Source organism: Ammospiza caudacuta, chromosome 20, assembly GCF_027887145.1.
Source record: "Ammospiza caudacuta isolate bAmmCau1 chromosome 20, bAmmCau1.pri, whole genome shotgun sequence".
NCBI lineage: Eukaryota > Metazoa > Chordata > Aves > Passeriformes > Passerellidae > Ammospiza > Ammospiza caudacuta.
The window spans coordinates 8381574-8409191 of NC_080612.1; the positions used below are offsets into that span (position 1 = coordinate 8381574).

At 48.8% G+C, this 27618-nt stretch overlaps 1 protein-coding gene across 1 annotated transcript; it reads left to right on the top strand.

Annotated features, from left to right (window-relative positions):
- The first annotated feature begins 55 nt into the window (after positions 1–55).
- Positions 56–26683, top strand: SUPT6H (SPT6 homolog, histone chaperone and transcription elongation factor). Its single transcript, XM_058817637.1, has 37 exons — positions 56–252; positions 5307–5438; positions 5888–6040; positions 6193–6263; positions 6779–6974; positions 7659–7743; positions 8171–8444; positions 9617–9718; positions 9966–10079; positions 10563–10652; positions 11116–11258; positions 11883–12034; positions 12617–12715; positions 12879–13008; positions 13110–13260; positions 13651–13805; positions 14283–14478; positions 14683–14822; positions 14901–15018; positions 15113–15189; positions 15318–15453; positions 15855–15992; positions 16294–16461; positions 17086–17213; positions 18180–18387; positions 18824–18971; positions 19604–19746; positions 20489–20629; positions 21692–21887; positions 22021–22259; positions 22489–22602; positions 22717–22841; positions 23288–23400; positions 23789–23866; positions 23955–24121; positions 25319–25500; positions 25646–26683. The coding sequence occupies exons 2-37, from the start codon at positions 5330–5332 to the stop codon at positions 25830–25832; spliced, it is 5166 nt and encodes a 1721-aa protein (XP_058673620.1). The 5' UTR covers positions 56–252; positions 5307–5329; the 3' UTR covers positions 25833–26683.
- The last annotated feature ends 935 nt before the right edge of the window (positions 26684–27618 follow it).

The window sequence follows — 27618 nt, forward strand, 5'->3', positions numbered from 1 at the left end:
AGCGCGGCCGCTCCGCCCGCCGGGAGGTCGCGGCTCGCCCGCTCCGCCCCCCGCGCTCGCCGCCGCCGCCACCGCCTCCATTTTCCCTCGGCCCCTCGGGTAAGGCCGCGCCGGGCCCGGTGAGGCGGCGGTCAACGGTGGTCCCTTACCGGGGGAAGGGCGAACCCGCGTTTGTCCCGGCCGGGGTGTCACGCCCGAGCCGGCGCCGCGGCGGCTCCGAGCCCCGGTGGAGGCGGCAGGGACGTGCCCGAGGTTGGTGTCGGGCTGCGCCGCGGGCCCGGTGCGGGGTGAAGCGGCGGCGGCGGGCCCGGTGCGGCCCTGTGGGTGGGGCTGGAGCCTCCCGGGGCGGCGGCGGCGGCGGCGGGCAGGGCCCGGGGGAGGCCGGGGCCGGGGAGGCTCCCCCGGGGCCCGGAGGTGCCGCAGCCGCCGCCCCTGCCGCAGCGGGGCAGCGCTGATGCAGAGGGTGGGGAGAGCTGAGGGTGTGAGGCGATGGCGTGGGGAGCATCGAGAGGCTTTTCTCGGAGCGGGGAAAAGGGCCTGACCTTCGTTTCTCGCCGCGCTGGTGGTCCTGGATCTCCCTGCGCTGTGGGTGTGATTCCCGGATCGCTGCTCCGCCGGTGTGATTGCCAGACCTCCGCATTAGGCTTTCCAAACTTCTGTCGAGGTGCTCCCTAAAAAGCCAAGGGCCTGGGAAAGCCCTTTTGGGTTTAATAAATGACTGAAAGATATCAAACCCTTGATTATCGCTCATAGTGGAGTAAGGTTATTGTGGAGATTCATATTCATCCCTGCTGCTTTTTCTTCCTGAATACAATGATGTGGAGAAGGAAGGTTACTCCTAAATTATTTAGGATAACTAAATTCTGAGGAGTTGCAGAGGCCAGATAACACTGGGTGGGAGTGCTAGTGTGGTAAATGAGATATGGCAGAACGTGTAATGAAGGTAACAAACATCACAAAATTGGCTCTACATCAGCTCCTCTTATTCAGGGAAGAGCAGTAGGCGTCTCAACAATTGTTTCTTTTAAAACGACTTCTACACCCCGTTGTAGCCTAAGAGGGATATTTTGAAATTAAAGGAGGAGAGAATGAAATAGAAAACATTGTTATGCTGCTGAGTAAATGGTTGGCAGTTTGTGTCCTGGCAATTTTGGTTAGACTGTCCCAAAAATGGAGCGCTGTAAAGCACAGGGGCAGGAGCAGAGCAGGTTTTTGGGCGAGAAAAGCCTTCGTGTCCTCACCTTGGAGGAGAAGCTTGCTGACAGGAGATCTGATCCAGGTGCATGAAGTCATGGGCAGGTCAGAGAAAGCGAGGAGGGAGCATCAGTTTTCTGTTTCTGGCCGGAAATTATGATGCAGCAGGGCTAAAATAAACAGGCGGAAGTGTTCCTTCACACAACGTGCTATTAAATGTGTCACCCTGCCACAGGACGTGCTGCCACCTGATAGCATCGGGGGCGGTGGGACCTGCAGCAGCATCAAAACCAACGCAGCAGGTATGGGAAGTTCCTGAGCTGTGGTGGCTGCCTGGACTTTCCCCATCATTTGTCCCCAGTCATCACTTCCCCCCCGTGTTCCTCCCACTGAGCAGGGTGGGAGTGTCAGGTTCAGATGCAGGCTTCAGAAATCTGCAAAACAGCTGTAAAAGCTAAATATAAAGTGATGTATTGCTGATGTCAGGGCTGGCAGGCCCCAGTGGCCATCATAAGTCCATGTGGGTACCAAGAAATGCCTGTGAGGAAGAGCTCAGCATTGAGGTGCCTGTGAGGGTAGTTTCTCATGGTGGGAGTGCCTTGCAGTGCTTCACAGGGATGTTTCTGTGAGGTTTATAAGCTTCAAATTAAAATATGCCACAATTATTTTGTCTGAGTTCTGTGGTGGGACATAGCCTGAAGATCATTGCTTAGTTATTGGTGTTAAATCCACACATTCCAGATCAACCATGGCTGGGGTTTTTTTTAAATTTAAGAATACTGATAATTATTTAACTGAGAAATACACTGAGAACTTCAGGGGGTAAAAGAGTGGTGTTATCTTTGCAGTTCATTTGGGTTTTTCCCAGTCAGACATTTGCTGCCAGTCTTGAACTCCTGTGGATGTACTTGGACTGTGCTGAAATTAATTTAATGAGCATTTAATTGACAAAATTAATAGATTTGGCTTCCTTAGGCTCTGCATTTTGAGTCAAGCTCCCCAGCTCTCTTATTCTCACTGAGCTTTCTGAATCCTCTGGTTTGACCCTTTGAAATGTGGCCACGAGGGCTGATGTTCAGTGGTGGCTTTGTCATTGTGGTTCCCTGGATCTGTGTGATCCTAAATGGACTGTGAGTTGAATCATGAAGTGGCAGAGGTTAGAACCATCCCTGCCCAAGCACTCTCCCTCCAAAAAAAACCCCACAAAACAAGTGTTAATGTGGGATTGATGTAGTTTCTTCCATAAAGGATGAGGAGAAGTCAAGGGCTGACTTTGCTGCATCCATGCTGTCCTAAAGCCAAGGTGAGCACCTGGCTTTGTTGGTTTGTGTATTCACACTGCAATCCTGAGGTTGATTGCTGAATAATAAATATATCTTGCTCTGAGGGCACTGCTTGGTTATTCTGTGAACACCACTGAGGTTTCCTGCCTTTGCTGGCATCCCTGTAGCTGGGACAGTGTCAGATGTTTCTGCTTTCTCTCACCCCACACCTGCTCAGGTGAAGCTCTTGAGGGACTTACCTATTCCCAATGTCCATGTTTTCTATTCACACTGGATGTGTGAATGATTTCTGAAATCCTCAGTCTCTCATAAAGCAGCATTTGTTGTACAGGCCCTGCATCACCTCACAGAGTCTGCAGCCAATGTCCATCTTGGTCCTGCCCTGATCAGAACTCAATGGTCCCAGTGAAAAGGTGCTTGTGGACTCTGGGTCAGTGCCACTGTGCCCTTGAGCTGAGCAAAGTGCAGACACTCCTGATCAGAACAGCTGTGCTGGCCCAGCACTCCTTGGTCCAGAGTCTTTAAACCCTCCTCAGGTCTCTCCCTGTGTGACCACACCAAATTCCACCTCTGCCCACTTCCCTGGCTTGTGTTGTCTCAAATTAAGTCCTCCTGGCACAGAGGGTGGGAAAGACACCTTTAATCAATATCTGATTTAATATATTGCATCTCTTTTCCATGCTAAGTGACATCCCTGCTGTCCTGAGGTGAATTTTGCTGGAGCTGAAAATACCTGGGTTTGTGGGTGGTTGGCTCATGTGGAACCTGCTTGGCTGGATCATTAAATAAGATGGTTTTCTCAAGTTCTGTTTGTTCCCCATGTCCAGACAAATTTGAATTGACATGGAGTAAAATTGCCAGAAAATTTTAGAGCAAGTGATGAGGAAGAAAGTTGGAATCGTGAGTTAAATTCTTCACTGACAGAGAATGGTGAAATTGGATGTGGTGCTTTGACAAGGTGGGTTTGTGTATTGATCATGGGCAGGAGATAAACGAGGTTATTAGACTTGGAAATGCTCTAGGAAAAGCCACTCAGCCTGCAGGTTTGTGTATGTTAATACACCGTGGTGAATACCTGGAGGAGGAGGATTGGTGAGAAAGTGTGAAGTTGGCAGAATATTCATACACAGGCTGGTAAACATAATCTCTGTTTCTGTATTATGTGTACTCACATGATTCATCAGGAACACACATTAACACATCAGTGCTGCCCTCTGAGGTGCTATTTCTGAGAGGGATGCTTAAATACAAGTATTTAACTTCTGAAGTGTCCTCTTGAGGATGGGGATCCCACACTGAACCAGAGCAGCCACGTCCTGGCTGGATGCAGAGCAGTAGCCTTGGCCTGCTGTGATTTCTGCTTGTCTGGAGCATCCTGCTCAGGAGTTGGCCACAGCCACATAATCTGCAGCCAGGGAGTATGAGCTGCTCTCTCCACTCATGTCTGAGATCTGGCAGAGGTCTTCCCCTCATCTTTGTTGTGGGTTTTCTTTAATGAGATATGGATGACACGTACCTTCGGAGCTGCTCGTATTTTAAGACTTAAAAGATCATCCAAGATCAGCCTTGGGCCTTTTAACTCTAACTGAGCACTAAGTGCCTGTTTTTCTCCAAGTTGTTGTGTTTGTGCAGCAGATGTGTGGATCTTGGGGCAGAACAAGAAATCTGCACACAAGAAGTGTCATGGCAAAGCCTTGATCAGGTTGTCCTGTATGGGACTATTTCCTTCAGTGGGGAAATGATTATGGGAATGTTTTAAAGCGTATTTGTTTAGGTAGCATTCCCTGCCATATGGAATTTTTTTTCTCATCTTTTTTTCCTCTGTTGTTTTTGCGTGTTTGTGTATTGAATTACATCAGATGTAATTTAAGATGGAGGTTTTGGCTTTAGATCTGACACCTCTGAACTGCTTTTTGTACTGTTCCTTCCCAAAGGCCTGTACTTCTTCCTGGGCTGGCATTTTCATCCTCTCAGCCATTTGAGGAGTTCATTTGGTTTTCCTCATAGCTGACTCTTGTAAGGCTCAGTTGTTTTGATGTATGTAAAAGGGAGATTAAAAAAAAACTTCCTTTGAAAATTTCAAAAATGTCAATGAGTTTGTTACCACCAGAAGTGGAAGGCTCAAAGAAACAGAACTTGGCAAACACTCTTCTTCATGCCAAGCTTGATTTATGTTGTGTCCAGAAACCCCAGTTGGGAAAAGCATCAAACAAAAGGTTCTGGATATAAAAAACACTCTGGTTTTGTAGTTTTCTTGTTGCTTCCTCAACTCTGGAATGGAGGCTTCTGACATGGAACATCCTGGCTGTGGTCTGGTTTGTGGGCAGCCACAAATTCCCTGCCCCAGCCCAGGACCCCCAGACCCCTCCCCAGTTTGCTCTAGGGGCTCTGCAGAGTCACTTACAGATGGTGCTTGTGGCTCAGTCAAGGCCCTTTGCAGAGTCACCCTGGCTTCATTAACTGAGTGAGAATTAATCATATGAAGATCCTAATTAGCTGGGCTGTGTGCCTGACCCTGTGCAGCATCAGTGGGAGGGCGTGGGTGGGCTGGAGGCTCTGGCTGTGAGCACGTTCAGCCTCAGGAGCCATGAATGCTGCTGTGCCAGCTCTGCCCTCCTCACCCAGACACGGGCTGGCAGGAGCTCCTGGCTGCTGCCTAATCTCTGGTGACAGGGATGTCCAGGCAAGGTGGACACTGGGTAATTCAGGGCCTCTGTAGATAATTTGAAGCCCTTCTTGCTTTAGCTGCCTTCTCTCCAAAACCTGAAGGGGGAAGTGCTTGTGTTCTGCTTGCTCAGCTGATGCCAGGCATGTTTCCTCTTTCCCCAGCTGCTGTGTGAGAGGTTGCAGCCATGTCTGACTTTGTGGAGAGCGAAGCAGAGGAGTCAGAGGAGGAGTACAACCAGGATGGGGAGGTTGTACCCAGAGTAACCAAGAAGTTTGTGGAGGAAGATGAGGATGGTGAGTTTGCTGAATTGTTGGTGTTCATTGCTGTCCTCTTCTACATTCTGTGGCTCTGCAGATGGAGCAATAACTGTGCTATAACAGCAGGGCCATCTGTAGTCAATAATCTCAGCTGTTTGAGTGCTTCCCTTCCTCCAAGTGCTCCAAGTGATATTTATAATTGGCAATAAAAATACACAGCTTCACCCTCTGGGACTTGCAGTCGCACAGTTTGATAGTAAATGGTAAAAGCAGAGGAATTCTCCCAGTGTGACCACTCCACCTGTTCCCTCTGCAGAGAGAGCACGAGACAAGAAGTGGGGATCTGGCAGGAGCAGCTGGCTGGGTTCTGTGTCAGTGAATTGTTCAGTTCAAACTCTGTGTGGATGGTGTGGAGGAAGATGCTGCTTGCACAGGTCCCAGTGGATAACCAGTAAGTGTCTAACACGTGCTGCTCTTCATCCCAGATGAGGAAGAGGAGGAGCTGAACCTCGATGATCAGGATGAGCAGGGGAACCTGAAAGGATTCATTAACGATGATGACGATGAGGAAGAGGAGGAGGAAGCCAGTGACTCTGGAGACTCCGAGGATGACGTTGGCCACAAAAAGAGAAAGCGCAGTGAGTTTTGTGATGGTTGTTACTAGCAGGGCACGGGGTAATGCTGGCAGAGAGCACCCTCTGCCCTGGTCTGTGTGAGCTGTACCCTTTTGGGTGAGTGCATTTCCAGATTAGCAAAGGGAGAGTGTAACTTTGCTCTGCTTCTTCTCCAGCTTTTGATGACCGCCTGGAGGATGATGACTTTGACCTCATTGAAGAAAACTTGGGTGTTAAAGTCAAAAGAGTGAGTTGTGTTCCCATGATGCTGTTAATGGTGTGGGGTGTTTTAACACAGGGGAGGGTGGGCTCCAGCCTGGCATGAGCAGACAGTGCCTCACATCAGTCTCTGCCCTCTTGGAAAGGGAGAGCTGAGTGCTTGAAGGAAGCAGGATCTATCCCTGCCCAAGTGATTGGGACCTGGCTTCCCAGAGTTTGCAAAACACTTTTTTCTGGTGCCTAAAGTCTGCTGTGCTCCTCCCTTTCCACCTCTTCAGGACAGTCTCATCTTCCATCCCTGTGTGGTGCTAACCTCAAGGTCAGCACAGGCTGTTATGGGCTCTAAAGCTCTTTCTGAAACATTAGAGTCACATCAACCAGACCAGCACTGGTGGTGACAGCATGCAAGTGACACAGCTCCCAAGGGGGTGGCTCCTCTCCCCTGTGTGCCTGTGCTCCCTCCTGCTCCCTCCCAGGTGCCTGCAGAGGAAGTGCAGTGCTGAGCCAGGGCTTGTGAGCACTAATGAGGAATTGTCCTTGCAGCAAAAATTCAGGCGAGTGCGAAAAATGTCTGATGATGAGGATGATGAGGCAGAAGATTATGGAAAGGAAGAACATGAGAAAGAAGCCATTGCTGAAGAAATCTTTCAGGATGGTGAAGGCGAGGAAGGAGGGGAAGCTGTGGAAGCTCCTGTTGCTCCACAGGAAGAGGAAGAGGAGGAGGAGGAAGATGAATCTGGTGAGTGTGGATGGTCAATTACATCCAGTGTTTGTCCTAGGATTACAGCACAGGAATAAAATTCAGTTTCTCTGAACTAGAAGTATCCAAAAGGCTGTGATCCTGTCATGGGGAAGCTCTTGTTGTTCTGATTAGTGCAGTCCTTAGAATTAAACGTTTCTGGGTGACAGATTTGGTTTGTCTGTCTGAACCACTTTGTGCAGTAGCACATTATATGTGCTGAGGTCTTGAACACCTCCCCTAAGCTGCCTCAAAAATTAAAGTGCTTCAGAGGAAGGCACTCAAGGCACTGTTTAGTACCTCATAGCACAGTGCATGCCTGCCCTACCTCTCTTCAGCATCAGACTCTCACCGCTGCTAACTTACCAAAAAAGTTTCAAGAATTCTTTCTACTGTCCAAAGCAACCAGGCCTTTCCTGACTGCATTTTCAATGCACTGAGCTGCAACTCAGATGGCTTTGCCTGCAAGCTTGCCTGGAAGTTTGTTCCAGCTTGTTACTGTGGTTCAGGCTCCTGGACTGTGTGAGATTGCTGTAGGAGATGCTGTGGGGAGCTGGGCAGTCTGACAGGCAGCAGCAGCCTATGTCTGTGGTGGAGGCTCATAGTTGCACTGGCTGAGCTTTGTCAGAGGTACCAGTTCTGTATCTGAGTTCCCTGACCACTGAATTATTTGTCAATGTCCAGACATTGATGACTTCATTGTGGATGATGATGGACAACCTCTGAAGAAGCCAAAATGGAGAAAGAAGCTTCCAGGATACACAGATGCGTAAGTATTGATTGGAAGTTGGCCTGGAGCCTTGAAAATAGTGCTCAACTTATTTGGATCTTGCAACTGCAGAGTGATTCAGCTTGTGGTTGGGTACTGCTGGTCTTTTTCCCAGAAGAAACCTGGTAAATTTAGACACAGAGCTTTTAGTGTGTGATTTCTGAAATGTGTGGCTCCTTCCTTTTTTACCTTTTTCCCCTGGATTTTTTTTAAAGGGATACCAAAACCGGGCCCTTAAGAGACATATTTACAGTAAAGATCAGAGTTAAAACTCCAATCATGGAGTACTTGTCCATGATTTTTTAGCCTTGGGTGTAAAACTAAAGCTTAGACTTTGTGTTGCTGTCAAGATATTCTGTGAACTGTTCTGTGCACTGTGGGGCTGAGCAACAAGGTTTGTTTTGTAATTTTTTTTTTTGCTTTCCAGTGCTTTGCAGGAAGCCCAGGAAATCTTTGGTGTGGACTTTGACTATGATGAGTTTGAGAAGTACAACGAGTACGACGAGGAGATGGAGGAGGAGTACGAGTACGAGGATGAGGAGGCGGAAGGGGAGACGCGCGTGCGGCCCAAGAAGGCGGCCAAGAAACGCGTCAGCCGCCGCAGCATCTTCGAGATGTACGAGCCCAGTGAGCTGGAGAGCAGCCACCTCACGGACCAGGACAACGAGATCCGCATGACAGACATGCCTGAGAGGTTCCAGGTGAGGCAGAAAAGCGTTTTGGCTCCCAGGCTTGGACCTGCAGGCTGGCAAGCTGCTGGATGGAATTTAGAATATCTTTTTCCCCACTTTGAGGACCTTACCTGTCAAATGTACAGGTTAAAACTGCATGCAGAAGTATCAGTGATGTGGGAGCTGTTGTACCTGTGTGAATATGGGTTTAGCTCCAGTCACAGCTTCTCTCTGGCCACTGGGTGCCAGTGTTGCACTGCTGAAGTGCAGGGCTTGGGCTCTGCTGAGATGGCTTTGTGCTGAGTGATGTTAGGAATCCCTCGAGCTGGATATATGGAGAGCAAGATGCAGTGCCAGAGGAGACATGGGAAGGTTTCTAGCTTACCTGTATGCCAGCCAACACATAACTGCTGTAACCAGCTTTACTCAAGGTGATGAAGCTTACACTGCTCTCAGTACAAGGTACTGTTTGTGCTGTGTGGAATCCTTCTGGTGTCTCATGTTTTTGTCTTAATTTTACACTATATTCAGATTTCACTGAAAAATCCATCTCCCTTTAGTGTATATTAGTGTAATTCTGTGCAGAGGTTTATTACCCTTCTCTGTGAAATGGGATGTGTGAAGCTGCCAGTTTTCCAAAGGAATTTTTTCCCATGCCAGTCTGTGCCATGGAAGGAAAGGCTGTTTGGATGGTGGCTGTAGGTGACCTGTTCACGCATATTGTCACCTTCATGGATGTCAGTGGTGATTAGAGTAGCACCTTTGAAAGAGAAGTGGCTGAGACTGAGTGCCCAGAGAGGCTTTGGAGCTCCTTTAACTTTTGTTACTCTGTGGCTGCAGCAATGAAAGTGGTAGCAAGGCACAGATAGATTGGAGCAGAGGATTTAACTGCAGAAAATTTGGGTGTCTGGTGGGAAGTGGAGATATCCTCACTTGATTTTCACAGCAGACTTTGCACCATTGCAGGCCTTTCCACAAGCCTTTGACAGGACTGTAGCTGCCTTTATCTAGTGTAAAGCTGATGCAGTTTCCTGTGTGCTCAGAAGGTGCAGACATTGAAGTGATATCCTTGGCACCCCGTAGGTGGGGGTCCCCAGAGGTAACCTGTAACTCAAAACAATAATTTCCAGGCTTATTGGAAACATGGCAGTGCAAGCCCTGGTGTTGCTCGTGCCTGTGCTCATGGTGTTGTCTCTTCCCAGCTGAGATCCATCCCAGTGAAGAGTGCTGAAGATGATGAGCTGGAGGAAGAAGCTGACTGGATTTATAGGAATGCCTTTGCAACGCCCACCATCTCCTTGCAGGTAAAGGACTGTGCCTGGGGCTTGTTCCAGGGCTCTGCTGATAGGAATGTGGTGCCTAGTCCCACCTTCATTTCTGGTTTTGAGCAGGTCATTTGACGTGTGTGTGTCTTCATTTTTGCATCCACAAAACAGAGGAAAAAGGAACAAAAAAAGCTGAAAGAGCCACAATTTCTCAGCCTTAACCTGGGGCTGCTCTTTTAGGGGTTCAGCTCAGGAGCAGAGTGAACACAATGTGTTTCCTTTTCAGGAAACTTCTGACTACCTTGACCGTGGACAAGCCAGCAGCTTCGGCCGCAAGGGGCCCAGCACCATCCAGAAGATTAAAGAAGCCCTGAATTTCATGAGAAATCAGCATTTTGAGGTAATTTGCAACTTTTCGTCATTACCAAGGTCTGTCTCCTTTTCCTGACAGGTTTAGCATGGCTGCTGGAAACATTTAGGGTACACAGAAGGGGCTGAGATACCATCCCTGGTTGTCTCTCCTGTGATGAAATGATGCTCCATTGGGAACTACAACTCATTTTATGTGAGGTGTGGAAATGCAGGTTTTTAAGGCCTATTTGACAGAGCTGCTGTCATTAATTTTCCCTGATTGTGGACAATTTGAGGCTGAATGAGGTGGGGGAATTTCTCTTGAGCCTTGGTTGATCCATCCAGTCTGTTCTCTGAGGTGTTCCCTGATGTTGCAGAAGTTTTTTGGCCTATGTGATGTATTCTTTGGTGGAGTAAGAGCTGCCTCATTAGTTTGTGGTCCCACATGGAGCAGAAGCTCTGTCTGGACTCCTGGCTGCCAGTAACAGCCCAGTCCCCTGCTCAGGGCTGACGAGTCTCATTTCTGCCCCAGGTCCCCTTCATTGCCTTCTACAGAAAGGAGTATGTGGAGCCAGAGCTGCACATCAACGACCTGTGGAGGGTCTGGCAGTGGGATGAGAAGGTGAGAAATATTTTCATTTCTGCTCTTCCCATCAATGTTTGTCCTCCTACTTAGCCTGATACTTTCAGCAGTTTGTTTTGGCCATGTTTGGGGTTTTTACCTGGGGTTTTTTTTTTTGCATTTTTGCTGTTGTATGGTGGTAAAAGGATATCTGACAAAATAGGATTCCAAAAAATCCTCCTCCTTCACAGAGTTCCTATTGTGTAGTGACATTTCCTGCCAGCAGTGCAGGTTGCTTCTCTGCTATCAGATCCAAACATGAATTTTGTTTTTTTTCTATTATTATAATACATCTGTGAGATGAAACCTGCCACATGTCACATTTGGCTTTGGCTGTGGATGAAGATTTTAATGATCATTTTGAGATGACAAATATCCCAAATATCCCTGTTTGGGAAGGGAGGAGAGAAGGTAACACCCTGCAGTGGGGTGTTTCACTGGAATTCTTTTGCTTCTGTATCAGTGGACCCAGCTGAAGATCCGCAAGCAGAACCTGACTCGACTGTTTGAGAAGATGCAGGCCTACCAGTATGAGCAGATCTCTGCTGACCCAGACAAGCCCTTGGCTGATGGAATAAGGGCCCTGGATACTACTGACATGGAGAGGTAGGGTGCCAGGACTTGTATATTCATTCCAAAATGAGTTAAAATGTCCATTGACTTCCCCAAACAGCACAGGCACTCTGGCCACTGTGGTTATTCATTGTTGTGGTGTTATGGGTCTTAGGACGAGGTGAGAGATGAGAATTGACTTCAAGTTCTTAGAAGGTTGATTTATTATTTTATGATATATATTATATTAAAGGAAAATTATATACTAAAACTATACTAAAGAAATAGAGAGGAGACATCAGAAAGCTAGACAAGAAAGAATAATAAAATCTTGTGACAGACTCAGAGAGTCCGACACAGCTGGCTGTGATTAGTCATTAATTAAAAACAATTCACACACTGAGCAAATAATTCTCCAAATTACATTCCAGAAGAATTAAACATAGAGAAGCTGAAGCTTTCTAGCTTCCCGGGAGAAGAAATCCTGGCCAAGAAATTTTTCAGAAAATATGACAATAACGGGCCACTGCAGAGCACCCACAAAGCCAATAATGAGAAATACTTAAAATTCTTTTGTGAGATGAATCCAAGGGCTCTTCCTCTGCCTGACCTGAGTCAGAGCAGGTTCCTTGAGTGTTCTGAGCTGCAGGCAGGGTGTAACATGCTGGTTTTGTGTAGGCTGAAGGACGTGCAGTCCATGGACGAGCTGAAGGACGTGTACAATCACTTCCTGCTGTACTATGGCAGAGACATCCCCAAGATGCAGAATGCTGCCAAGGCCGCTCGCAAAAAGCAAAAGCGGATCCGGGAGGATGGTGAAGAAGAGGAAGGTTTGTCTCCCCACATTTGATAGCTTTCCTCCTTGTGGGCTGCTTGAAAATGCTGGTTTGAAAGAATAGGAAGAAAGTAGTGAAATGTACAATGCATCTCTGCTGGTCATTCTGTCTCAAGTTAGTTCCAGGTCTTTAAGGCACCTTTGAAAATGTTCAAGGTTTACCACACAAGGTGCTTTCCAAATGCACAATGCATTTTTGGTAATCATTCTGTCTCAAGTTAGTTCCAGGTATTCAGGCACCTTTAAGGCACCTTTGAAAATGTTCAAGGTTTACCACACAAGGTGCTTTCCAGTGGAATATGAATGCCACCCCTTGTGGCAGGGGTGGCATCAGCAAACTTGATGTGTGTTCTAATGTGCAACCCAGAGATACTCCTATTAAAACTGCAAGAGTGACACTGAAGATAGTTCTTTTCCAACCCTGAATAATTTTAAGGCCACTGTTACCTTTGAGATGCTTTTGTGGGATTTAGGGGCTCTGTTGCACAGTGTAGGTTGTGTTTAATCTCTTTATTGTGCTTCTGACATGCTTCTTCTCCAGCTGTCTGGATGCCTCTCTAATGTGTCCTTCCTGCAGGTGAAGGGGAGGATGCAGAGGATGATGAGCAGAAGGGGCCTGAGCTGAAGCAGGCTTCCCGAAGGGATATGTACACCATCTGCCAGGCAGCTGGGCTGGGTAAGGCTCTGCTCTGTCCTGCTGAGCCTGCAGTGGCCTGGCCCACATGCTCTGCAGGGTGCTGTGACTCACCTGTGGAAGGAAGACTGGTGGTTTTGCTCACTATTAGCCACAATATCTGTGTCCTCATTGCTTTTTGTTTGTTTTTTTTTTCTTTCACCAGATGGCTTGGCTAAGAAATTTGGTCTGACACCTGAGCAGTTTGGAGAGAATCTCCGAGACAGTTACCAGCGTCACGAGACAGAGCAGTTCCCTGCAGAGCCCCTGGAGCTGGCCAAGGATTATGTGTGTAGGTCAGTGTGGGGGGGTCTCTGTGGGGTTACTGTGGATGTAACACAAGTGAGAGGATCTGAGGACGTTCTTCTAAGGCTTCATGTTGCCTTTTTGCCTGCAGTCAATTCCCAAGCCCAGAAGCAGTGCTGGAAGGGGCTCGGTACATGGTGGCTTTGCAGATTGCCAGGGAGCCCCTGGTCAGACAGGTCCTGAGACAAACTTTCCAGGAACGAGCTAAAATCAACATTACACCAACCAAAAAGGGGAAGAAGGTAAGGAAGGGAGCTCTGACTCTGTGGGTCAGTTCAGGGAAGGATCTAAATAACACACAAATGCTTGTTCTCCCATGTCAGTGGCAACTCTGAATAAATCTCAGAGCAACACTGAGCCGGGCTGTTGCTCAGCCCAGCTCAGCAGTGTGCTGCATTTTTAGTCTCAGCATTTTACCAGATGAGATGTTGCCTTCAGTTATTGAAACAATCTCTGTTTCTCTGGGACTGGGAAGCAATTCCACTGTGTCCTGCTGGGGAAGGAAATGCAGACTGTCAGGCATAGGGCTGAGGGGGTATTGAATAAAAACCATTGTCTGCTGTGGCATAGACAGAAGGGTCTTTCTTCATGAATGGCCTGTGTGCATGCTGACTGTCTCTCCTCTTTCCCAGGATATTGATGAAGCCCACTATGCCTATTCTTTTAAATACATGAAGAACAAGCCTGTGAAGGAGCTGAGAGATGACCAGTTCCTGAAAATGAGCCTGGCAGAGGATGAGGCACTGCTCACCATAGATATCAGCATTGACATGAAGGGAGTGGAGGGGTGAGTTCCTCCTGGCTCTGCCATTTCTTACTTGGCAGAGCTCATTCATGCAGTGCTCTTTGAGCACCTCTGTAACCCAAATTACTTCTGAAAGTCATGGCCTGGTAGTTTCCTGCACCTCAAAGTCAAGCAGCCTCTCAGGGTCTTGCTTTTTTTGTCACCTTGTTGAGAACTTCAGCAGACATCTGTCTTAATCACTTGAAAGCAAACTCTGAAACCTTGGAATTTTTGCAGATGATGTTTGTTTCCCAACCAGCTTAGTTCCTTCCTGCACATCTGAGTGGCCACACTGTGCAATATGGCTGTGATCTGTGATAGCATCTCTTCAGCAGCTAAAGCAGCATTGGATGGGAGGGTTGGCTCTTCCTTAATTTTTCCAAACAGCTACCTGAGTCTGAGGTGTGCAGGAATCTGCCAGTGATGGGTCCATGCAGGTGTCTGGAGCCTTTCTGTATCTCCTCTTCTCCTTTCCTGCAGTTATGGCAGTGACCAGACATACTTTGAGGAAATCAAGCAGTTCTATTACCGGGACGAGTTCAGTCACCAGGTGCAGGAGTGGAATCGGCAGCGCACCATGGCCATCGAGCGCTCCCTCAACCAGTTCCTCTACGTGCAGATGGCCAAAGAATTAAAGAACAAGCTCTTAGTGGAGGCCAAGGAGTATGTCCTCAAGGTGAGATGAGGCACAGCAGGACTTACAGACACTGGCAGCCTTGCAGTGTTCTGGGGATGGCTGCTGACAGCTCATACACAAGTTCTTGGGGAGGAGAAAGAGGCAGGGATTGAGTCTGGTTCAACTTCTCCTCCAGAGGAGGGTTATGCCAGGCCCCTGCAGTGGATTTTCTCACTCCTCTTTGTCCTTTCTCTGCTCTCCCAGGCTTGCAGCCGCAAACTTTACAACTGGCTGAAGGTTGCTGCATACAGGCCAGACCAGCAGGTGGAGGAAGATGATGATTTCATGGATGAGAACCAAGGGAAGGGGATCCGGGTGCTGGGCATTGCCTTTTCATCAGCCAGGTAGGAGGGAGGGAATGCTGTCTGCATGCATGTTCAGCTTTAGCAGTCCTCCATGTCTGAGTGATCTCTGTTTGACAGGGACCACCCTGTGTTTTGTGCCCTCGTTAATGGAGAGGGTGAGGTGACAGATTTCCTCCGACTGCCACATTTCACAAAGAGAAGGAATGCCTGGCGTGAGGAGGAGAGGGAAAAGAAGGTGAGCCTTGGTGCAGCTGTCACTGAGAGGAATCTAGGTAGCTCAGAACAGAAACCCTCTAGCTTTCTACTCTGATTTTCTACTTTCTTTCCAGGCCCAGGATATTGAAACATTGAAAAAATTCCTCCTGAACAAGAAGCCTCATGTGGTGACAATTGCAGGCGAGAACAGGTCAGTCTTTGTGCTGCTTCCACTTGCCAGTCTCTCTGCAGTCCTTTCCTTGTGCCTGTCTACATTTCACTGTTTCTAGGACCCAGCTCTATGCTCTCCCCTCAGTCCCCTTGGTTGTGTCTCCCTAGAGATGCTCAGATGCTGATGGAGGATGTAAAGAGAATTGTTCATGAGCTGGACCAAGGGCAGCAGCTGTCCTCAATCGGAGTGGAGCTGGTGGACAATGAACTGGCCATCCTCTACATGAACAGCAAGAAGTCTGAGGTGAACCTTCTGCTACTCCCTCAGTCCCTCCCTTAGTCTGTTGCTCATTCATGCTGTGTCATCCTCTATTTGTTGTGCTGGCCTTGCATCATCCTCTGTCTCATATGATCCATCTGGACTGTCACGTACTGATGTTTGGATCAAGGCAAAACATCTTAGGCTTCCCTGAAGAGATCATCACCAGCAGATGCACAAAGTGGATATTGATGTAGTTGGAAATTAGTGAGATGGTTCCATTACTAATTGCATAAGAGCTCCTGGGACCCTTTGACCTCAGCTTTCTTTGCCATGAGCACCAAGTGCTTCCTTGCTGCAGTCCCTGTCTGATGTGTCTTTGCTGCTTGTGGTGCAAAGTGTGGAAGCCCCACGAGGGTTTTCCCTGGTTCTGTGTCCTGTTGCAGAATGAATTCCGGGATTACCCCCCTCTGCTGCGCCAGGCCGTGTCCCTCGCTCGCCGCATCCAGGACCCCCTCATCGAGTTTGCCCAGGTCTGCAGCTCTGATGAGGATATTCTCTGCCTGAAACTCCACCCTCTGCAGGTAAATTTTCCTTGGGCTAAAATGATCCTTCTCTGCAAGAGAAAGCAGCCTGTGAGGGTTTGCTTTCAAAGAAAAGGTTTCCAGGTTAAACTTGTGCAAGTTCTGCCTGTTCTGTGCCATATTCAGGCTACACAGCACCTTCCTTTTTTTTTATTGCTTCTTTCTCATCAGCCTTTAGGCTGTTCTCAGGGGTAGCTGAGGTGCTACACAGCTCCTGGGTGCCAGTGTGTTGTGTTTGGCTCGTGGCAGAGGGCTGCACAGAGCCATCTTTTGCAGGGCTAACACTTCTTGTCTCTGCCAGGAGCACGTGGTGAAGGAGGAGCTGCTGAACGCGCTCTACTGCGAATTCATCAACCGCGTGAACGAGGTGGGGGTGGATGTGAACAGGGCCATTGCTCACCCCCACAGCCAGGCTCTGCTGCAGTACGTGTGTGGCCTGGGACCACGCAAAGGCACTCACCTGCTGAAGGTAAGGATTCATTCTGGGCCTGCCTGCAAAAGCAGCACATCACCAGCTGGCAGCTCTGTTGATGTGTTTTTACCTCGCTGTGCCTTGCCCCGAAGCTACCACGTGGACTTGTGTCCTTGAGAAACACAAACAGCTCAGCAGATCCATCAATCCCAGCCAGCTCCCAAACCCACAGGAATGGATGTGCTGTCAGAGTGTCAAGACACCTCCACAGTGTAGAAAACACGAGGCAGGAAGCCAAAGCTTTTCCTGAGAGTTGGAGCCGTGATGATGTGGAATCATCATCTCTCACACAATGTTGAGACACTGGCAGGGAGCAACAGCTTAAGAGCTGTGATGAGCGTGTGTCAGATGCTTTAAACACTGCAGTGTGAATCCTGTGCTTTTTTTCCCAGACAGAAACAATTTGGGTTGGAAGGGACCTTAAAGATCATCTAATTCCAACCCCTGGCCATGGCCACAGACATCTTCCACTAATGCAGGTTATTCAGAGCCCCATCCAGCCTGGCCTTGAACAATTCCAGGGATAGGAATTCCACAACCTCAGTGAGCAATGTTATGTTTGAATAGCAGGGTTTATACTCTTGCCTCTCTCAAGGCTTACATTCTTGCCTCTCTCTGCAGATCTTAAAACAAAACAACACCCGTCTGGAGAACAGGACCCAGCTGGTTACAATGTGTCACATGGGACCCAAAGTGTTTATCAACTGTGCTGGCTTCATCAAAATTGACACAGCATCACTGGGTGATAGGTGGGTATTGGGTTGTATTTGATGTTCTGTGGGATCAGTGTAAGTGACAGGGTGGCACAGTGACCTTCCCTGAGTCAGTGTTCCCTAGAGTTTCTGTGTGGCCCCTCTGACTTTAGGCCAAGTTCAGGTATTGCTGGTTGTTAATCTGATTCTTACAGGCAGCTAAACTTGCACAGCAGCAGTGTGTACTGCAGAAAATTAATTATATGGCTTGTTCTGGTGTGAGGGACTCTTTGTGGTCAAGAGGAACTAGACTAAAACCAATTGTTCCCTAAAATAGTTGTCATGGAGTCATCAGTAACCCATAGGCACTTCAGCTTAATTTCTGTCTGGTCCTTTCAACAGTATTTTATTTTTCTAAAGTTTCAAACTTGAAAAATAACTCAGCAATTTGGCTTCCTCTTAAACCAGTAGTAGTACTGGGAAGTATATAGAGCATTAAGTTACTGGTAACTGCACAAGAGGTGTTTTGAGGACAGCTGTAGCCTTGTTTCTGGCTAGATACATGATTTCTTCAGGGTTTTTTGCCCTTGTAAAGCAATATGAGAAAGAACACCTGGCTGAATCCCTACACTGAGTGATCCAACACTCCTAGATCCCTTGATTCTTGCAGGATACAAATCCCAGAGATGCTGAGGGTAAAGTGTAGCCCATCCAAACAGCTCATTGGCAACACTGAGTTTGTGTGAGGAGAGAAACTGGAGGGAGCTGTGTGCTCATAGAGCAGCTGTGGTGTGCAGGGATCAAATCCACCCAGCATCCAAAATACCTGGCTGTGTTTTTGGAGGTGCAGACTGGAGTTTGCCAGGTCTTGCCTTGGCTCCTGTTGGTTTAGCAATGAATAATTCAGTGTCCTTTTTGGAGTGCTTTGTTCCATGGAGGGCAGCAGTGCTGCTCAACAATGTGCTTGATCACTGAGCTGCAGGAACAGCTCAGAGCCTGATCTGAACATTGGTTTTGTTTCAGCACTGATTCCTACATTGAAGTCTTAGATGGCTCTAGGGTCCATCCTGAAACCTATGAATGGGCCAGGAAAATGGCAGTGGATGCCCTGGAATACGATGAGTCAGCTGAGGATGCAAATCCTGCAGGAGCTCTGGAGGAGATCCTGGAAAACCCCGAGCGCCTGAAAGACCTGGATCTCGATGCCTTTGCTGAAGAACTGGAAAGACAGGTGCACTGGGGGTTCCTGGTGCTGAGAAACAGAGGGGGAGCTCTGCTGCCCAGCTGAGATTCTCATGTTTTATAGCTTTATCCTTTTTGGGAGCTGGGCATTAGCTGTGCTGTTGTAAAATGTATAAATGGCCACAATGAGCAGTCAGAGTCTGACAATGGCATGCAGTAAATGCTTGCAGAAAGTACACTTGGGGCAGGGAACAGTAATTAACCATTTAAGCTCTTCTCCCTGATTTTTTTTCTAAATATGTTTGTCCTTTTGACCTCCTTAACATCCTGTGACTGAGTTTCACCATTTGTTGGTACCTGCTGCATTCCCCTTTTTAAAATTTGCTGTTTCATAAGTTGCTTGGGTTCTTCCAACACTTACACTGGATTTCCTACTGACCTTCTTCCTGCTGCTCATGCCTTTACAATCTCTGAATCCCCCACAGGGCTATGGTGACAAGCACATCACTTTGTATGACATCCGAGCTGAGCTAAGCTGCAGATACAAGGATCTGAGAACCCCGTACCGCTCTCCCAACACAGAGGAGGTCTTCAATATGCTGACCAAAGAAACTCCAGAGACATTTTACATAGGTACAGCCCTGTTCACATCCCTGCTTTCTGTCCTCCTGAGTTGACACAGGATGTGTGAAGGTGGGGCAGAAGGATCTTAGTGAGTGTGTGTGTTGGTGTTCACAGGGGTCTGAGGATGAGGCAAGAGATGAGGATCTGACTCCATGTTTCAGAAGGCTTGATTTATTATTTTATGGTATATATTATATTAAAACTATACTAAAAGGATAGAAGAAAGGATTTCATCAGAAGGCTAGCTAAGAATAGAAAAAGAATGAATAGCAAAGGCTTGTGACTGACCGAGACAGTCTGGACAACTGGACTGTGATTGGCCATTAATTAGAAACAGCTACGTGAGACCAATCACAGATGCACCTGTTGCATTCCACAGCAGCAGATAATTATTGTTTACATTTTGTTCCTGAGGCCTCTCAGCTTCTCAGGAGGAAAAATCCTAAGGAAAGAATTTTTCATAAAAGATGTCTGTGACAAGCGTGATGCTGGGACAGTGCTGTGGTGGAGTGTGAAGCAGTTTTTCAAGTACTTGTGTGACCTCCTAACACCTTCATGCACGGATAACAACCTTAGATGCAGGGAACTGCCCAGCTCTGCAGATTTTCATTCTTTTCTTCCCCTCTCCCATCACCCCACAGGTAAAATGATCATCTGCAATGTGACTGGGATTGCCCACAGGCGCCCACAGGGAGAGAGCTACGACCAGGCGATACGGAATGATGAAACTGGCCTTTGGCAGTGCCCCTTCTGCCAGCAGGACAACTTCCCAGAGCTCAGTGAGGTGGGGCTGCTTCTCCTGCCTTTCTCAGGGGGCTGCTATCACCAGGAGTGTTGTGTAGGGTTTTTGGGAGACAAGGAATCAGAGCCAGGATTGTGTCTGCAGTGCCCCAGGATCCCAACCTGATGTGGCCTTTGGCTGTAAATAAAATCTGTTGCACTTCTGACTAATTGCTTCAGTATAGATTTGACAGGTCTTTTATGGCTGCATTGTGGCTTTTAGAGTGAAATGGACCTGGGGCTAAGCTGACCAGTTCTTTGCAGACACATAAAGCATTCTTGTTTGTGGTCTGGGATCGTGTTTTATGCAGAGAAAAATTGCCTGTGACACTGAGAACAGAAGGCTCTGCCACCTTCTCAATTTTAAGAACTTATCTGGACTACCTGCTGCTTAATGCAGCTGTACTTTAGGTCCCTTCTAAACACTGAATTCCAGCCTGGGTAATCCGTGACTTTAAACCCCTATAGTGTTCATTAGAGACCAGCCCTGGCTACAGGCTAGTGTTCAGGGTCTAAAAATGTTCTGACCTTCCTGGTTGCAATGTCCCATAAGCTGAGCAGAACTGGAGGAGGAAGATTGCATTACTGGGTAGCATTTGTTGAAGTCTTCTGTCCCCTGCCCTTCCACAAGTCTCTGCTGGCTGCACCACTTTGCTGACACAGCTTTTGGACTTGTTTTGAGTATGAACTGCTGGGGCTATTTTGTTTCCATGCTGAATGATTTATTTGCTTTTGCCTTGCTCAAGGTTTGGAACCATTTTGACAGCGGTTCCTGCCCAGGTCAGGCCATTGGAGTGAAGACACGTCTGGATAATGGCGTTGCTGGCTTCATCCCAACAAAATTTCTTAGTGACAAGGTGGTCAAGAGGCCAGAAGAAAGAGTGAAGGTATGAAAGCAGTGGATTTTCACATTCCCAGTGAGAGCTGGAAGAGCCTGGAGCCAATACCAAAGACTCAGAGTTTGGTTAATAACACTGTTCTTAAATGACTTTTCCGACCTTATTTTCATGTAAGGACTTTAAGTCAGCAGGAAGTTCAGGTTCTGGTTAGTGTCCTTGTCCCACAGTGCAAATCTCCCTTGGCAGCTGGTGGGACCCTGTTAATCAGTTAACACGTTGTGCTGCAGGAGGATTTATTGTTGTCTGGCTGGAGTCTGGGTTTAGGAGACCAGAAGGCATTCTAATGCAGAGCTGCCCTTTGTTTCTGGCTTTCTAAAGAGTTCACTGAACTGCTTTTGGACAATCATTTTCCCTCTTACAGCTTTTTCTTCCTTCTCCATTAATTTGTAGAGGTTATCAGAGTTACTGGTCCTGCTCAGGACAGAGTTCTTAAAGAAATGGAGTAACACCTTTTTATCACATAATAAAATAGTGGTTTAACATCTTTGCTGTCTTTTGGGGTCCTCAGCAGGCCATGCAGGTGATGGATAATCCTGTAAGCTCAGAGGTCTTAGCATTTCTTTAAAGAGTTATTAATTAACTTCATCATGGTTAATTGAACTAAGACATTGCTGTTTTTGTGGGGGGATTTTCTGCCTCACAATTTATTAGAGCAGTCCTTCGGGTGTCTGCTTTGGAGCATACATGACTGCTTTCTTACACATCTTGAAGTCCAGTTTTGCTGCTCCCATTGTGAAAGATATTTGAAATACAAAAGGTGATTGTCCTCACCCTCCAGACATGCAGTTTTCTATGTGATGGGTAATAGGTAACAGATGTGCTGGAGAGCTGCCCATTTTTCTCTCAGTCTCTTTGATTCCGGTAATTTTTGGGATCAGTTGACTTCCAGTTTGTGTAGAAAGATCACTTTTAAAGGTTGTATCAGTCTGAAGTGGCTGAGGTGATTTGTATCTCCTCAGTGCCAGCAGGATCCCACATGGATTGTTCTGTAGCTCAGGGATTCTGGTGTATCAGCCAAACCTGCTGCTCACCCTGGCACCTCCTCTGCAGGTGGGAATGACCGTGCACTGCCGCATCATGAAGATTGACATTGAGAAGTTCAGTGCAGACCTGACCTGCAGGACCTCAGACCTGATGGACAAGAACAATGAGTGGAAACTGCCCAAAGACACCTACTACGACTTCGACTCCGAGGCAGCGGACCACAAACAGGAAGAAGACATGAAAAGAAAGCAGCAGAGGACAAGTGAGTTCTCTTCACTTCTCTCTCCCTTGTAATTCCAGCCTCCCCAGGCTGCTCCAGGACAATCAGCACAATTAGGTACAGTTGCATTAAAGCAGTTCCTCTTGGAAGGCTGAAGGTTCCCTTTGTTCCCCAGCGTACATCAAGAGGGTAATTGCTCACCCATCATTCCACAACATCAGCTTCAAGCAAGCAGAGAAGATGATGGAGACCATGGACCAAGGGGATGTGATCATCCGGCCCAGCAGCAAAGGGGAGAACCACCTGACTGTCACCTGGAAGGTCAACGATGGCATCTACCAGCACGTGGATGTCCGGGAGGAGGGCAAGGAGAATGCCTTCAGCCTGGGCTCCATGCTCTGGATCAACACAGAGGTAAAACCTGCAGAGCACACCTGGGAAAGGGAATGATTTATTTTATAAGTTGACACAGCCCTTCTGTCCTTGCAGCTGCTTTTACACTCTTGTCTTTTCACGCTCTTCCAATACATTATCTGGATCCTTAGACAATACTTGTCTCTTTTTTTTTTTCCCTCAAGCCTTGCTGTGCAGAGTGTATGACCAAATACACCCTAAATACCTCTTTAAATGTGTTTGTTCAAAGGAGTTTGAAGACCTGGATGAAATTGTTGCTCGTTATGTCCAGCCAATGGCTTCTTTTGCCAGAGACCTATTGAACCACAAATACTATCAGGACTGCAATGGTGGAGACAAGAAGGTGAGACAATCCCAGGATGTGGTAACTGCTTAGGAGGATATCCATGGGCTCTGTGTGCTGCTGAAAATGTGGGCTCCCCTGGAGCATTTATCTTCTTTTTTTTTCTCTAATTAGAAGCTGGAAGAGCTGCTGATAAAGACCAAGAAAGAGAAGCCAACATTTATTCCATATTTTATTAGTGCCTGTAAAGACCTACCTGGTAAATTCCTCTTAGGATATCAGCCTCGAGGCAAACCAAGGTAAGTGAGAGGCAAGCCCAGCTTCTGCACTGAGTACTCCCAGTAACAAACCTCAGCTGACTGCTGCCAGTTTTTCTTCCAGCTCTGTCAAAATCCCTGTAAATCACGCCTCCTCTTTGCCAGGATCTGGCCTCCTGACAGTGGAGGACCCAATTCTAGCAGTAAATCTCACCCAGGAGATTCCCATGTTTCTTAACCATCTGGCTGCCACGAGCAACACTGCCCTGTACTGTGGGAGTGTAGGCAGGGAGGGATGGGTTTTTCATGGAAAAGCAGATTTTTCATGGAAGGGCAGGGTAGTTTGAAGCAATTGTTTAAAGATAAAGTGCCTTGGGTGGATCTATCTGTTCATTACCAGGCTGTGGTTGTAGTCCATGCCTGTTCTGAGTGTGACCTGTCAGTGAGTGGCTGGCACATGATGTCTCATGCTGTCCCTGCTGTCCCAGGATAGAGTATGTGACAGTGACACCGGAGGGATTCCGCTACCGGGGCCAAGTCTTCCCTACTGTGAATGGACTTTTCCGATGGTTTAAGGATCATTATCAGGACCCTGTCCCAGGTGAGCACCCTGAAACTTCAGTGCCTCAGCTGTTTGTTTATCACACAATAGCAGGGGCAGTTATTAAAGGACAGTTCCATCTTCCTTGTTCCAGAAATGTGTCCTAGGATTTTTCTGTGTGTGGGAAGTTTCTGAGCAATGCTTGAAATGCTTGGCTCCATGCACCAACCTACTGAGAGCTCTCCTGAGAGTTAATCTTTCATCAAGTGGGCTGTGCAGCAAAGTCTGGACCAGTCCCTTTCCTCTCCTTTGTCTCCCCCACCATACAATCCAGCCTACACCATTCCCTGGTAGCAAACCATCATGCCAGAACAACTTCACATCCTGAGTTTCAGACCAATGGCTGCTCCTCCAGGAGAATTAATCAACCTCTTGGTGTTTTACACAGGTATCACCCCCAGCAGCAGCAGTCGGACCAGGACTCCAGCCTCCATTAATGCTACTCCAGCCAACATCAACCTGGCAGGTCAGTGCAGGCCATTCCCAGTTGGGACTGGGACCTGAGCTTTTCCTCCAGGCTCCACTTTTCCTAATGCAGCGTGTCTCCCTTGCAGACCTGACACGTGCAGTGAATGCTCTGCCACAGAACATGACTTCCCAGATGTTCAGTGCCATTGCTGCTGTGACAGGCCAGGGACAGAACCCAAATGCCACCCCAGCACAGTGGGGCTCCAGCCAGTACGGCTACGGGGGCAGCGGCGGCGGCAGCAGCGCGTACCACGTAGGTGTCACTTCCATTTCTGCTGACTTCTCCTTGCTGCTAAAACCACTTGGAGCCCAAGGAATCCCTCACCGCCTGGTGTCCCCAAGTCCTGGTTTTGTTCCCATGGTGCTGCACAGGCTGGATTCTTGAACCAGGTTTCCTTTTGCCTCCCGTGACTGGAGGAATGAGGCACGTAACACAGCCCTGCTCTGGGGGGAGTTGGAGCAAGGAGCAAACTGCTCTGGCCCCCAAGGAATGTGGCAGGGTGGAGAGGGGGGATCCAGCCGTGAGGGCACACAGCCTTCTGATTGTGCCCCTGGATTGGCAACGTGAGCTGCCAGTGGAGGAGATTAGCTGGGGAGGTATGCGCTGAGTGTGCAGGGCTTTTCAGCTCAGTGCTAATCTCTGAGCTGCACCAGAGGAACACCTCAGCCTGACCCAACGCCCAGGGGCTCTGCAAGGGAGCAAGATGGAATTGGGCAGCTTTGGCTCATGGTGATGCCTTTCTTGATGTGTGCCTGCTCCCAGCCCACTCTGCAAGCTCCCAGCTGGCACGAAGGCAAATTCCAGCTGCAGGAGGACTGAGGAGCCTGGGTGCAAAAAACACACGCAGGGTGCAAAAAACACACCCAGCTGCTGCACCCAAAGAAGAGATGCTGCAAGACAAGGCTTGCAGAGAGGAGTGATCCTCCTTTAGAGCACCTTGGGAGGCTTTCAGGAAGTTTGGCACAGTAAATGCTGAGCTGGGGATAGGCAGGGACTGTGGATAACTCGATGTATTAATCATCAAAACATCTGAAAAAAAAAGGGAGGTGAAGTCCGGGGAGCAAAGACACTAAGATCTTCATGGGACAAGAAGCCAGCTGGCTTGGGTTGTGGGAGGGAGCCATCCTGGGAGCTGCTGCACCTTCTCTGCAGCCTGCAGAGGTAGAATTTATCTGTTCTTTGTGCCTGCTGCAGGATGTCATTGCTGCTGGCTTGCCCCAAATGCCTCTGGTGACCCTTGCCTTTGCTTGGCTCCAGCATCTCCCCTTGGGCTGAGCAAGGAGGGCAGGCTGTGCTGGCCTAGCTCTCAGGGGAGCAGATGTGCTGTGCTCAGCAGGGCTGGGGGCATGCACAGTGAGGGTGGGCACCCTCCTGGGTGGGCAGGGCAGTGCAGGACCCCCCCAGCCTGGCAGGGTCCACCCCCTGACAGCTTCTGCTCTCTCTCCACAGGTGTTCACAACTCCAGCACAGCAGCCAGTGGCCACCCCTCTGATGACCCCCAGCTACTCCTACACTACTCCCAGCCAGCCCATCACCACGCCCCAGTACCAGCTGCAGGCCAACACCACACCCCAGTCCACCCAGTCCCAGTCGCAGCCCTCATCCAGCTCCAGGCAGAGGCAGCAGCCAAAGTGAGTAGCTCTGAGTGCTCCCATCCCTGTCCTGTCTCCATTGCTTTCCTTGGTTTTGTGGAAGCAGCATGATGGGGAGGGAGAGAGGGAGGGAGGGCAGGGAAGTTTGTTTGTCACATCTCACGTTGTCCCCGTGTCCTTGCAGGACCAACACCCACGCTGCCATCGACTGGGGCAAGATGGCCGAGCAGTGGCTGCAGGAGAAGGAGGCTGAGCGGAGGAAACAGAAGCAGAGGTTGACCCCTCGCCCTTCTCCCAGCCCCATGATCGAGAGCACGCCCATGTCCATTGCCGGGGACGCCACGCCTCTCCTGGATGAGATGGATCGATAGGACCTGACACCCGACACCTCCGCTCCCCGCTCTCCCAGCCAGGGGGAAGGAGAGGGAACAATAGGAAGCGACTTCCCTTAGACACATAACTCCTGTTTTATACGCCGTGGGATGGTGGGAAATGACTCTTGGTGATGTGCACCTGAGCGAGAGAATAGACTTGGCAGGGCTGGTTTAAAAATATATACTATATATAAGAAAAATATATCATAGAAAGGAACACTGCATCGGCCTCTGCGTTCTAGGCTCCGATTTTGAGGCACCTTTGGGAACTTAGCAGAGCAGACGTGAGGTCAAAGGAGTCTGTCCTTGTACATGCACGGCGCTCTGCTTTCACCCCAAAGACTGGGAAGCAAATGGAGCTGGAAGTGCAGTGCCCTGGAGTGAGCCTGTTTCCTTTGGATCCTCCCAAACCCTGACTGTCACCTCCCCTCGTCCCGGGGCCACAAAGCAGAGTCGTGGGGGTTGTGACAAACGACCCAGAGTTCTCACCAAGTTCCTGTTGTTGTTTGCTCCATGTTTTCATGCGTGACAGGCTCAGCAGAGCCTGTGCCAACCCCAGCTGTGTCTGGAGGGGTCCAGCACAGCAGCTCGGGGTCTTGCTGGAGATGCAGCTGTTGTACCAAAGGCTTGCTCTCTCCTCTGGCTTCTTTTGGAACAATATTTATTTAGTTTTGATTTTTTTTTTTAATCAGACTGCGAAATAAAGCGCCAGCCTGTGGCAGCTTCCCCAGGCAGACACGTGGGATAAAGCAGCACGGAGCAGCCCGGAGTGCATGGCCTCCTCCTCTGTACCCCCTTCCCTGCCCAGCTGTAACCAAGAGGGGTGAATAAATAGAGTTTTTACTGAATGCTAGCTCAGAGGTTTTCTGCCTGCACCCTGCCCTTCCCTTAGGATTTGCTCAGAGCAGAGTTGCTTGGTGGAAGTGGATGCTCCTCCTGCCTTTGTTGCTTGGTGTTGCCTTCTGTGTGCTGCAAGTTTCACGGAGAAGCTGATTTCTGTTGTTAACAAATAAGGTTTTGTTATGGATGCACCGCATGGAGACATCACACTGACATCGGGGGCACCTCCCTGTGGCTGTGGGATAGGGAGAGACACCGGGAGAGGGATAAAGTGGATAAAGGAGCAGCCCAGTGTGGGATTGCCCACATAGGAGAGACATTTCTGAGAGGGAAAGTTCCTGCTGCACACACTCTCCCCTCTCCTGCTTTATTAGTAGGGATTTTCTATGGAAGCAGAGTCTTTGTTCCTTCCCAGTGCTCCTGGTCAGCCTCCTTTGCTAGGAAATGAGCAGGAACAGCAGATCTTAGGAAACAAAGCTCTTCTTTGCATGTAAATGCTCCTGAAGAATGGCAGCGACCCGGGAGACAAAGCAAAGCTCTTTGCACAGAGAAATGCAGGTCCTGGCTTCAATGCCGTCCCCTCTGCAGTGCTGAGGGGCTCACAGGGTCCTGTTCCTCCCAAAGCCACCCAGGCCAGTGGGGAGAGCCGTGTGGGCTGGGGCCCACAGCTCCGAGCTCACAGGTGGCTGAACCTGGCGCTATTTTGTTATTTCATGAGACTGTACAATAGGAATTTGACTGGGAGCAGCTCCTTACTGGTTGGACCTGAAAGAGGGGAGGCTAGTTGTGTGTTGTTGCCTCCTTTCTGCCTATCTTTGTTTTTAGTTTTCCCTTGCTGTCAATAAAAGTTCTACTTTTGGGAAGCTGCTCGGCGTGCCCCCTGTCCGTGCTTCCTGCCGGGATGCTGTGGCTGCCACAGGGGCTTTGCAGCCACAGAGGAAGC

Excerpts from the sequence above, each read along its gene's own strand:
- SUPT6H (XM_058817637.1), top strand. The coding sequence starts at position 5,330 with ATGTCTGACTTTGTGGAGAGCGAAGCAGAGGAGTCAGAGGAGGAGTAC. Across the intron at positions 9,719-9,965 it reads CGCCCACCATCTCCTTGCAG|GAAACTTCTGACTACCTTGA; the intron begins GTAAAGGACTGT and ends TTTCCTTTTCAG. Across the intron at positions 24,122-25,318 it reads GCGGCAGCAGCGCGTACCAC|GTGTTCACAACTCCAGCACA; the intron begins GTAGGTGTCACT and ends CTCTCTCCACAG.